Source organism: Artemia franciscana, unplaced genomic scaffold (genome assembly GCF_032884065.1).
Source record: "Artemia franciscana unplaced genomic scaffold, ASM3288406v1 PGA_scaffold_38, whole genome shotgun sequence".
NCBI classification, from domain to species: Eukaryota; Metazoa; Arthropoda; class Branchiopoda; order Anostraca; family Artemiidae; genus Artemia; species Artemia franciscana.
Genome location: NW_027062676.1, coordinates 1,416,241 through 1,429,649, shown reverse-complemented (window position 1 = coordinate 1,429,649; position 13,409 = coordinate 1,416,241). Strand labels below are relative to the sequence as shown.

The 13,409-nt window shown below is 38.5% G+C and overlaps 1 protein-coding gene across 1 annotated transcript in view; it reads left to right on the top strand.

Annotated features, from left to right (window-relative positions):
- The window catches only part of LOC136041799 (uncharacterized), a 54,987-nt gene extending 48,998 nt beyond the window's left edge, over positions 1-5,989 (top strand). The window contains exon 3 of the mRNA XM_065726553.1: positions 4,864-5,989. Within this exon, the coding sequence (XP_065582625.1) occupies positions 4,864-5,715 (852 nt within the window). The 3' untranslated portion in view covers positions 5,716-5,989. The remainder of the gene's footprint in view (positions 1-4,863) is intronic.
- Positions 5,990-13,409: the final 7,420 nt, after the last annotated feature.

Sequence of the window (13,409 nt, the reverse complement as noted above, 5' to 3'; positions counted from 1 at the left end):
GTCGTTTTCGTCGTCGTCACTACGGGCCGCACTGTTTTTGCGCTTCTTCGCAGATTGCTTCGGTGGTCTGATCTTTTTCTGATTTTTAGCTGTAATCTCTTCATTTTCAGATGTATCTGTTAAAATGCGAGTCTTTCCTCGATTCCGATTCCCACGACCCAAAACAGAGCTAGCTTCAACTTGGGGGAAGGGTCTAACTTCTTCCGGAGACCTAATCATGGAAGAAGCCGGTGAGGGTACGGACTCAGAGTCAGCCTGCGACAGAGGACTTGGCGAAACGGTTCTTGTATCCAGGAGCCTGTCTGTCACTAGCGACGGTGCAAAAGCTCCCTCGGGAAATATGTCACGGTTGAAAGGGAAGATCCCAGTGGCTTGGAACGCAGATATAATGTTCAACGCACTAAATTTCTCTAGGAAGGGAGCCCGGGTGAGCGGAGCTACATCGTAAATCGAAATACGCTGGCCGGGATGTAACTGTAGCCACTCATCGAAGCGCCCTTTTAGTGCGTTCTTGAAAGGAGAAAGAACACCTACGTCGAGTGGTTGCAGTTTATGCGAACAGTGAGGCGAAAATGTCAGAAGTGTCAGAAAATTTTTCTTGCAGTATTCGATCACCCTTGCATCGAGATGGCTTTCATGGTTGTCCTTTAGCAGGAGAATCGGAGTCTCTGCATCTGGCTTGGTGACCTTCGTAAAATGTCTCACAGCTTCCAAGAATAGGTAGCCATTGACCCATCCACCGGGGTGAGCAAGTCCCAGGCAACCAGAGGGGCCATCGCTAATAATTCTAGGTACAAAATTCACTCGTGGAAAAATGAAAACCGGAGGGATAGTTGCTCTGGAAGCACTTGCGAAACAGACAGTAGTTACATTTTGACTTCTTTCCGGAGACACTGTCTGACCAACTTTTTTTTGTCCAGTCGGTGCTAGGACTTTAGGTGGTGGAAGCACCGTGGGTATGCTAGTCTCATCCACATTCCAAATGCGATCGGGTGTCAGCTTGGCTCAAAATCTCCCGTAGACATCGAGCAGCTTATCAAAAACGTCTGAACTACAGATTTGTTGAAGCCGGAGGCTTTCGCCTGACTTGTGGGTTCCGGCTTCCTAACTGAAATATCTGGATTCCGTTTAAGAAATGTGAGGAGCCAGTCCTTCGACGCTGCTTCGTTTTCCGTCCAACTTTCAGGCACAGAAATGTCATTTGCATGAGCGTGAGAATAGGCGAAACATCGGGATTCTTTTGTCGTAAGTCCGTGGCTCATAGTAGAACAGGTTCGAAAATAGTCTGCAAGTTTCCTCTCGTGTCCCATGTCAAAAACTTACCTGTTGTGTTTAGCTTTCATCGGGAAGTTGATAGAGAGTGGCTGAGGCTCTTCATTGGCACTTGCTGAAGCTTCTTCCCCTGATGGCTTTGATCGCTTGACGTAGTCTAGTAGTGTAGATTTTTGTATACCGAAGTTTTCTGCAATTCTTCCCAACATGCATTCTTTCTTGGTTTAAGCCTCAACGGCTTTCTTCATATTTTCTCGATCAGGAGGAAAATCTGGCCCCTTTTTTTGTACACTCGAGGCATTCAGAATATAAAAAAAAAAAACAATTAGAAACAGGTAAAAATAAAAATCGTAAAAGGTACATGATAAGAAAAACGATTGGAAAGGGCAAAATAGTTGGTGGGGTGGGTTCGGACAATGTTCGAATACACCCCACTGTGGTTCTCCGAACCAACCCCACCTTAAAGAAAAAGCCTGAAACCTCACCTACGCCTCAGAACTTCCAGATGGGGCCAAAAACCAAAATCGAAACAACTTAACAAAGTCGAAGTTAAACGTGTCATGCATTAAGAAAGCTAAATGTTTATTAATAGAGGCTGAATTAAATCTCAAAGTAAAGAATATACAGCACGCCTTACCTTGTTTTTTTCAGTTTTTTTTCAAATATTTCCAAAACGACTGCACTTGGGGTAACAAAACTACATACGCAAGTAGAATGCTTGATGGCAGGTCTACAGTGCATTTTTCGTGATTAGCAGACGGCACTGTAGGAAGAGAAGCGCTTGTCCAGATTCACCCCGTGTCCGAACTAACCCCACTCTCCCCTATAGAAAAATGCTGCACAGGACTTATTTGGAAGCGCATTAGGTGATGCAAAAAAGGTTCAGGATTCTTCGGGCTTTTAGAATCTGATTTGATTGAATATGGCTCTAAAATATAGATAGACATACTAGAGAAAAATAGTTGATATTAGAATGAGTCAGAGCAAAATAAATCCTTCGCAATGACGAGTAAGATAACTAATATTTAAACCTTCTTATTAAACCGACAAACCTTGAAATCTTCTTGTCAGTTTTGAAATTCAGACTCGCACCGTTACTTTCAAGCAATCCGTGACTAAAATGTTCCGTCATTTTTCGCACAATTCGTCGCTAAAATGACCAAGTCTCCTTGAGATAATCTCTAAAAAAAGAAATGAAAGAAGTGTTTATGAGTCTTAAGTTAGTATGACTCTATGTTTGAGACTCGATAGTTGAAAATCCGAGGACTAAACCGTTTGATTTGTAAAAGGGAAACAAGAAAGTAAATAAATGGGGAGGAGAGGAAGAAATACGGATCCAGATATCCACTTTAAAGTATAGAATGAGGAACTTCCGAAACAGAGGTCTTGTCAGCAGTGTGTTACTTTACTGTTCATTCCTCTCCAGAACAGCAGCATTGGCTTAGAGCTTGAGTTGAATTTTTCCCGATTCAGACTCCGAGTTTTCCTCAGCTTTTTTGCGACGAGGTGGTTTACAGGTACCTTTGTTTGAAGCATCAACCGCTTACAATGTTCTCGGTTTCCTTATTTGCTCCGTCAACGAAGTCACTGCCGCTAGCAACAGCACTGCTTTCATCAGTACTTCGAGATTATGTTCTTGTTTATAATTGCTGGACAAAGTGCGTACTTTGCTGCTGCATGAGCATTTCAGTAGCAGTCATCAAACTCGCAAGCTGTGAGGGCTTTACAGCTTTCATACACCCTTCACCCACCAATTTCACCCATTTCGCTTATTTGTGTTCTTTGTGTCTTGTCTGGTTTTACAAGCCAGGAAGCTATTTCTTGTTTTTTAATGAACTCTGAGCATAGAAACCAAGTTGACTTTGTTAACTTCAAAATGGTATCAAGTGATCTATTTTCTTTTGTATATACAATTTCTGGTATACAATAAATCCCAGACTGCATTTGGTGTTTGTCAACCCTCATAGATTAATTAGAAGAAAGGATCAGATTGGAAAAACTGAAAATTGCACTCACTTATGTTAAAATTACTGGTTTTCCGTTTATCTGGAAAAATTAAGCTATCAACACGAAAGGGATATTGACGTGACGTAAAAATCTGAGATGTCACGTGTTAGCACTTCGCGCCGACTTTCGGCGACAATCTTTAGGGCTTGTCGTCAGTAGAACTGCGTGACGTCGGACTTTTGCCGACACTGGTGGGGACTGAGACCATCGGAGGATAGCGTCACGGTACCCTGGGACCACTGGGGACGCAAATGATAGTTTCCTGATATTTACTCCCCTCTTCGACCACCCAAGCTATGGAAAAGCTGGTTATACACTTTATTGGGTCCTATGCTTCAGTGCAAAGTAAGAAAGTATCAGTATGTACATGTAGTTCATTCTAAAGCTAATTATATTGATTCAGTGTTAAGAAACACAAATAAAAGCAATTTCCAAAACCTATTATATTTTGAGACCATCTTAGAAAACCCGTCTCTAAAGAAAAAAAAAATCTTTGGACATAGTAGTTTTAAGATTTGGTGCAATTTATTGATTTTCAGTCTTTAACCCTTGACAAAGAAGTAAAAGCAAAGTGTTACGGGTCGTTGACAACCTCGATCAAAATCTGTCGCTACTTTTAACATGCCTCTATCAATTTAAATCTAGTTCTCAACATGCTCTGAACCAGGAGCATTTCTATTTTCTTCTTAGTCTACCTGGGTAAAATCTTGAAGTCAATATTCCACCCACTTATTGTGGCCTGAATTTGCAGAAATTGTGCTTATGTGTTGATTATATTAAACATTTATCTTTAATTGTAATCAATAATTCTTGACTTTCGAGGACCCTACATAATTTTGGACTTCATTTTCTATAATCGTTTACGCACTATCGGATAATCATGTTGACATGATATTTATGTTCACATTGAAGGATACTATGTTATAAATGGCATTGGAAGTCTGTAAAATATGGCATAGCACCCCGAGCTTTCATTGTTAGGGCAAAGAAATTCAATATTCCTGTCTAGCGGGAAAAGACTGACATATATTTCCCTTTGGTGCATATAAGGATAAGAGTGTGTTGTTAAAAGTTCTTTTTTTTTTAGGTTAAGCCAGTCTTGAATTTGTTGAATCACCAGTCAACAAAAATTTGTTGAACTGAATTTGTTCAGTCTTGAATTTTGTTAGGTTAAATCAGTATTGAATATAAAGTGGAGAATATGTCCTTGGGGCTCTATCAAACTAAGAAATTACTGATTTTTTAAAACTGATCTTGGAAATGGGTACAAGCTTAACATCGGCCGCTCTTATGAATGAGTCCTTATGAATTTTAAAGATAAACTGACATTCTCGTTTTATAATTAGTTAAAACACTATTTATTCTTCCTGTTCACATGTAAATGTCAATATTTTTTTTTTTCGTCAAAAGTATTCAGATGGTCAAAAAATACATTTCTTTCCCAGCGCATTGGTAGTCGTCTATGAATCTCTCCCGAAATATGAAACCAAGCATAGGTTCTTATCTATGGAAGTGATGATATATTCCGTCTACTAATAACTACGCAAGTATCTTCTGGCAACTTACACTCTTTTATTCTTTCAGATCCCAGAAAATGAGCTCAAACGCATCTCCGATCGACAACCATCTGAATATGAACTTAGAGTCCAGCGGTCTCTTCAAAAACTCAATGTCCCAAAATGGTATAAACCTAACCAGTTTAAAATTAACAACCCTGAATGCAAGCCTCCGCTGCGCTGGTCTGACATGCGACGAAGCTATACATCCCTTGATAGAAACAACTGGCAAAACTTTAAAAGCTCTCGGGAAAGAATGAGCCCATCAAGTACTGCAAGCGTCTATAATTATTCGATTTCTTCAAGGTCCGATTTGAATCTTCCACCAGATTCAAATTCTACCCGGTTTGGAAGCTCTAGGTATGCACGTACGCGAGATTCAAGCTTCACTTCTCAAAGTGAAAATGTAAATTTTAGTAGGTACAGCAGCGGAAGAGAGACTCCGTTAGAGCGCAGTCTGTTCTCAACATCAAGGCCTTACCTAGGATGGCGTTCAAGAGAAGCCTTGAATTTTCAAAACACTTACAAAACACCGTCTGAACGCCTTGCGGAGTCCATTCAGTCTAAAAAGGATTCTTTGTCATCCAAGAATGAGGTTGAAACATCCCTTCATGAAGTAGCTTCAGCAATTCAAAATTACACAAAAATGCCCGATTCATCCTCAATTCGACGTGAAATAGGTCTAAATAGACGACCAGTAGTAGATAATGGAGAAAAATTACGAGAATCACGAATATCACCTAGGAAGCAACGATTGTGGGTCGAAAGTAGCTTTCTAGGATCTTCAACAATGGATGAGGCAAACAATATAAGAAAAGCGAATGAAGAAAAAACTATTGGTTTTATTAAAAAACAATCAGATGAGCTCCTAATTGCATAATTGAATCTAGTGCATAGTCAAGCTAGCATTGGGACAATTCGTATGTGCAACCCTGTATATTACTCAGTCAAGTAATATTCTGTGAAATAACAAAAATATTTTGTAAATATTCGGATTGGTTACTTACCGATAGCTGGCACAAACATTAATTTTTTGATCGCTATTTTTCTTCACAGTCCTTTCGCCTGGAATAAAATTTTTTTTTACTTAAATTCAAAAAGATCATGTGTAATTGGAAGGATCGGTTAAAAATTAAAAATCAAAGACTTTGTTAGCTGTTGTTACCACATTTTTTATTATCTTTTAGACATTGACGATTCTTGCTTTATAATATAGTGTCAATAGTTTTTAAGTTGCTCATATAACGCAATTTAAAAACAATTGCTTTAGGTTAAGGTAACATGGATCTTTAGGAAAATTGATTGTTGTAAGGAAATTTGTGCTTGGTTAAGTAGAGATGTCCTGTACTGAAAACAGAAAAAAAAATGTCATTTACAACCTGGATCACTGTTGCAAATTTTAGTTTTTGTCATTAATTTACTATTTCCGTTTCTACAATCCTAAGAGTAAAAGCTAAGCTTCAATTTCTACGTCGGCTAAGATATAGTCAGGGACTCAACAAACGAAATTCTAACACAACTGGCTTCAACAAGCTGAAGTAGGTTTGAGAAATTTACCGGGGGAAAGATCAATTGCTAAAAATACACATTTGAGGGTATAACAAAAATATTGTTTGCCAAGGGAGACTAAATCTAATTTGCATAATCAATGACGTCATAATCTTTTTTTTGTTTAGTTTTTTACCTAGAGTAGAGGCTTGAACCTAGAATGTATTAGAACAAAGGAATCGCAAATATTATTATGGAAGTGAGGAAGGGCTTGACAATGCAAGAACAATCTTCCGTCTAGAATAATCTGATCCATAATATAAAGGGCTTGCTGGACATGGTTTTGCGATCATTGAGGCATTTCATATTGCAAACTGATTATAAGAACCCTTACGATGTACTACGAACACTGCCTCTGTGGGAAGTGATACTTTCAGCTTCTTTTTAAGAAGAGACGAGTGTAATCGTCTCTTGGAGTCACCGAAGGCAATTGATCAACATTCCTAGTATTGTATATCAGCTTTCTCACACCATGGTGGAAGGAGAACATAATTGCATCTTTGAAGGTTTCTTCTCTCAACTTCTGTATTTCACACTGAGCCTTCACGTAAAGAGCGCTCTTCTTGTTGACCGCAAAGAATATTCGGTTATCATTGGACAAAAAAATAACTCATTGTGCTACACTCCAAAATATAGTGAACAAGCCCCAAAGAAATCAACATGTGATCCTCTGTTCAATGGAACAGAAGATTAACGCGGAATAACAATTTGGAAACTTCATAAAGAGTTAAGGCAGAACATTCTCCCAAGGAAAAATATTAAGGAGATGAGGGACTTGATCCATTAGTATCTTCAGTATATCAGTATCATTAGCACAAACAGTCAGATTTTCTGAGGCAACAGTCGCTATATAATACCATTTTTGATGTCCACCTCTTCGTGTTGGCTACATAGAAATTCCTTGAAACTTTGCTAATGAACTTCATGAATTAAGCATACATTTTGACTTGTCTTCGAATCCTCCAAACAGCAACATAAGCACCAGGGGTCCAATTTTCTATGGGGTAAGGGGAGGCTACTACGCCCTCAACCACACAGTTTTCCCCCCTCTCCGACCCAATTTTACTAATGAGTATACTATCAAACAGTGGACAGTAACTTGGTGAGAAAAATTTCAGTCCTCCAGAGATATACTGTTATCATTCATATCATTTTGTCCAAAAGCTATGTTACCCATGATATAAATCCCACGTCCCGTCAGGTACAAGCAGTACCCTTCCTTCAAGTCCAGGTGTGCAGCCTATTCCCACAAGCCACTGGCCACTCAGAGAAAATGTAACAAACTAGACCTAACGTCACTGAAGCACCAACGTAGCATAACTGAGCTAAAAAATTGAAGGATCGTTCGAAACGAGTTAAAAGTTCAAAACAGTGTTCAGCTATTTCAGTCTACTGTTAGTGCTGGAGTTTATCCCACACAGGATTCTCTTCCCTGGTCACGGGCTCTGAAAATTTGCTGTTTATCTAAAGACTTTTGTTTCTATCCTAATATTCTTAAGCAATATCCATTGAGATCACTTTAACTTTTGAAAAGGCTTTTTTATCCCTCTTGATATACTTGGCTATATCTTTAAGTCCTTGTTACTAAGTTCATTCACCTTTGAAGTTTCATTCATATTAATTAGGCTCTGCAAAGTAGACGAAGTTGAGGTATTTCGCTTACTTTGTAGCTTCTAGTTAAAAAAATAGCTACAGTTAAGGCCTGCTGTAACACAAATCAAATCAAAATTCCTTTCTACATAAAATGTGTGGTAAATTGAACGATGTGGTCTGGCAGCACTTGGTTAAACGAGCATGGTCCCCTCTTCGCATTGAATAGGCCCCTCCTCATCTCCAAGATGTATTCTTTCAAATACTTTGTATGTCTGTGATGGTTTGCTGCTACAATTAAAGGTATCATTCAATGAAGGTAACAGTCTACTACGCCATGTTTCTCCAGGATGAACACTTACAAAGCATTTGAACCTTTATCTGGGGATGTATTCAAGTAGACGTGTAATTGTCTAAATCTAAATATAAGCTGTTACACTTTATGGTTGTTTAGTTCATATTTGACTTTAAAATCTCCAAGTATCAACCAAGTTATGCCTTGGGCATATGCGCAATGAGATTGCCTTACTATGGATCGCTCCAGTAAAATTTCAGCTTGGTGCATAAGTGGTGCGCAAAAAGGGTTTCCGAACGTGGAACGACATGGATCGTGTAGGGGGAGACTGGGTGGGGAGTAAGAACTGGCAAAAATGCTTAGTATTTTACGGAGTTGTTCCTGGGGCTTTTCCTGGCTTATGGATTAGTCAAAGAACTGGGAAGTCCTTTATGCTTGCTAATGCAAACTAAAGAAAGGTAAATGTGAAGAGTAGAGAGGAAACTTTTTTTTTGGAGGATACGCCCTTTTTGTCTTTGGAAAAAGGAATTCTGAATGCGCCCCTGCATATCCCTGTTCAATGCTTGGTTTAGCCCCAGATTCCGTGTCCAAACCTTCTACTGCTTATTGAAGCTTAGTAACTACTTTTTGGCGAGTTTTCTTTACCGTAATACCTTGACTAATATTTCAAGGGTTGCTGAAGACCTAACAAATTGTCTGATTTCCTTGTTCCCTAGAGACGGTGAACCAAGTTGACCATAATGTTGCTATTGTTTATTGATTTTATATTTTACCGGAAAGTTATTATGCTTATCATAGAAAAATTAGCATTATAGTTGTTTAGCGATCTTACTGAATTATATCCAAAAGCAAGGAGATTTATTTTAGGCTGTTACCTTCACAAGCCTGTATCTTAAAATTTATTTTCCTAAACTTCATCTAATTTAATTCAACACTTTTTAAATCTGTGATAATGTTTAGTCCCATTCAAGTTTATCATTTAAGACTGGATAGACGGATCAGTAAGTTTACATTTTCTATTGATATTCTTTTTCTCTACTGTATTTAATACGTGTTAATAAATACAAGGGATTAATTTTCTAATGACGCTTTTAAAAATGCCTTTAGCTGAACAACCTACTGAATTTTAAGAATTATCTCCTAAATCATCATTGTTTGACATTATTAACACTACAATTCCACTTGAGGAAACTGTAGCTAAATATATCCTTTAACATATTCATTACATCGTAAATAAAAAGTACATCAAGCTTCGACAGGAAGGAAGAAAAAATTCCATTCGTCATGAATATGAATATGGGGATCTTTTTATCCTAGTTCAAAATCATAGTTGAACATAAATAAACATTTTTAAAATGTAAAAAAAATTACGTCTGTCCCAGAAACTTAACATGGGCGAGTGTCTTCGGGCAAGGTCCTAGTTATTACCTATTAGATTATTTGTAGCAGTGTATATTCAATATAACGGAATTATGACTGACTGACATTATAGCTGTTTTCAGTCTCAATCTCTAGGAAAACATCATAAACAACATTCTTCAGTAAATCACCTGCAAAATTTGAACTGCTACTCTAGAGTTCTGGCTGCTCGATGATTTTGATTTGTTTGCTTAAAAGAAGATGTCATTGTATTACCTCAAATTTACAAGTATCTATTTGTACTAGTAATTAATTTACATATATGATTAATCTACCTCAAATAGTAATACCCTGAGAGAAAATAGGAATAGAGAGAAAGAATGGAAGAATGGAGAGGAATAGAAGAAAGAATAGAGGGATAGAGAGAATAATTTTGTACAAAATCAGAAATTGGCTCACTTCTGCGAGCGTCTTTAATCGCAAGCTAATCGCAAAATAGTATATGCAAATCTGTTTGAAATTCTAGTTAAAAAGTTACCAATTTACGAAACATCTTTTTTTTTCTTTTTCTTTTTGAATTGATGATGTAGGTCTCTGAGAATTTCCTATGAGCTATTGCTGTTCCTATATGGCAATAATATGAAAAAAACTTCGTTTTCTTAAAGAGTTAAAGAGGCTGCGTCCCAAAGTCGAACCTTAAAACGTACAGGAATTAGAAGAGGCAGTTGGGGGGCTGCCGCCCCCCAAACCCCCAGCTTTTAAAGACTCTTTTGTACAAGTTTTTTGTTTTTTTGCTAACCCCCAGCTCTTGGCTTCGGAAAGGCCCTCTTTTAATTAACAAAAAATTGAAATGAATGAATAATGGAATAACTTCGAAAAATGTTAAACACAAGAGGACAGGAGAACCATTGCGCCGAAACTAGTAATTAGTAACAATGAAGTCCCCCCCCCCAAAAAAAAAAACCTGTACAAAAGAGTCTTTAAAAGCTGGGGGTTTGGGGGGCGGCAGCCCCTCAACTGCCTCTTCTAATTCCTGTACGTTTTAAGGTTCGACTTTGGGACGCAGCCTCTTTAACTCTTTAAGAAAACGAAGTTTTTTTCATATTATTTCTGTACGTTTTTCTACAATCCATGGTGGATGTAATTTAATAATTCCTGTACTCCTCGTACAGGAATTAGGAGAGGAACTTGGGTGGCTGCCGCCCCCCCCCGCTTTTAGATCATTGTATAAAATAGAAAAAAAAATAGATAGAATGACACAAATGTTTCTTTTGCTCATAAGAAGCTAATATTCTGTTATCTCTCAAATGATAAGCTGTCCAGGTGTTATCAAAATTTTTTTGATGTTGTGAAAAAAACCGCCCGTAAGGGACTTGAACCCTTTGCCCGAGGATTAAAAGTCTCACGCTCTACCAACTGAGCTAATAACTTGCATGTGTGTAAATATAACTTCTCAATAGTTTTTAAAAATTTCAAATTAACATGGGCTCTTATGGAGAGAAATCCGTTAATTAAATACCTAATGGGTGGTTTCTGGAAAACAGGGAAGGAGTTATCGGATCGAGCTGAAATTTCGCGGATAAGCTCCTGGGCCGTAGGGGACCTTAACTTGTGAATTTCAGCCCGATCGGACAACGTTAAAAGGGGTGGGGGGGGGGGGTTGGAGGGTCGAAACTTTCGGGGGGCTAAGATTTTCCTACGAAACTTCCATGGGCACTTACTCGGAGAATTCCGCATCGAATGAGTCTTCGTACACCCAGATCCGATGTCGGATGTGACCTGTAGGCGTCTAGAAAAAAAAAGTAAATGAATTTTAAGTGGCTATGCGTGGTTTCTGGAAAACAGGGAAGGAGTTATCGGATCAAGCTGAAATTTTGCGGATAAGCTCCTGGGCCCTAGGAGACCTTAACTTGTGAATTTCAGCCCGATCGGACAACGTTAAAGGGGGGCTTGGGTTGACAGGTCAAAACTTTCGGCCAGATTTTCCCCATGAAGAAAAAGTTGGAGGGGGATGAAATTTTGCAGGTTTCTTAGTTGGAGCTCGGGCTACGAAATGCATCCCTCCCCATCCGTCTGCGACCACTGGAACCGAAGATCGCTTAACATTGTCGTGTGTCGCCTCTTTATAGAGGCACGAGTGTGCCTCCTTGATAAAATGTACTACTTTGCTACTAGATGGGCCTACTGATAATAGATTGTTACTTGTTTTCATTCCTTTTTATTCTTATCTGCTGGCTTACAGTCTTTACTAACATTATGGTTTCATTTAATTCCATGTTATAAGTTATGCTGTTTCTTGTATTGTTATTATATTTCTTGTCAGATTAAATAGACTAAGCAAAAATCTTTGTGAAGAAAGAATATAAGGACTATGAGGTGTTTATAAGAACAGAAACTAAAAGTAGTTGTTAAAGAAAAGAAAACATTATTTAGTGCTGCAATTGTTTAGACAATGGAAATTCCACTTGCATATTATTTCAGATTATCCCCTCCCCCTTTTCCTGCTATCAAATGCAATTGAATAACTTTGCAATAAAACTATGTCTTTAGAGCAATAATAATACTTGAATTGTTTTTCATCAAAGTGAGCTATATTTGTAAGTTGTAATATGTGTAACACCAGGGATCCTGAAATTGGCTGGAGTCTATTTTCTAGTTGATTAGAATAATCTGTAAGCGAGTCATTTAAAAGAAATACTTAACTCTTCGTATCGAGGTATTTGTAGTAGAAACTTTGAAAAGGGCTCATTCGATTGGAAATTGAAAGGGTCTGTGGTCTTTTTAATAGTCGGAGTAATTGGAGTGCAACTAACCCCCTCCCACGCCCAACATTTCCTCAAACATCCAATCAAAATTCTGAGATAGACATTTGTTCAACGTAGTTTAAAAGCCTGGAAATTATGTCTTTGAGGATGACAAACCCCCCTCCCCGCACAGCCCTCAGGGCAAGGGCTGTGAGTTATGCCCTGGTGGCATATAAGGTTCATATAGAAAGGGTGAGTGTATACACTTCGGATTGAGTTTATTGGATTGGTAATTTGAAGTTCTAGCGCCCTGTTTAAGATTCAGAGTGATCGGAGGGTGGACACCTCCCCCCACACGCACATCTCGTATTTTCCCAAAAAACATCTGATAGAAATTTTGAGATGGTCATATGTTGTCGTAGAAACTTTGAAAAAGGTTCGTTTGATTAGAAATTGAAGGGGCTAGCGCCTCTTTTAATAGTCGAAAGTGATTAGAGGGCAACTAACCCCCCTCCCAAGCCTACTATTTCCTCAGACACGTCCAATGAAAATTTTGAAATAGTCATTTTTTTCAGCGTTGTTAAAACGTTGATATGTTATATCTTTGAGGATGACAATCCCCACAGCCCTCAGGGCAAGGGTTGTGAGTTATGCCCTGGGGACATATAAGGTTTGTTATACAGAGGATGGTCGTTTAAAATTCGGAGGGTGCTCAATAGATTAGTAATAAGAATTCTATTTGCACTCTTTTGAAGATTCAAAGTGATCAGAGGGTAGCCATCGTATTTCGTATATACCTCGTATTTTCCCGAAATGTATCAGATAGAAATTTGGAAATGGCCTATTGTTGTCGTATAAACTTCAAAAAAGGTTCTTCGATTGGAAATTCATTGGGGCTTTTTATGGCACTTGGTATTAACCAAGTGACATGTAGCAATCGCAAGTTCTGTCGGTCTTTCTGTCCCGGTTTTGCTACTTTAGGCACTTCCAGGTAAGCTAGGACGATGAAATCTGGCAGGCGTATCAGGGACCGGACCA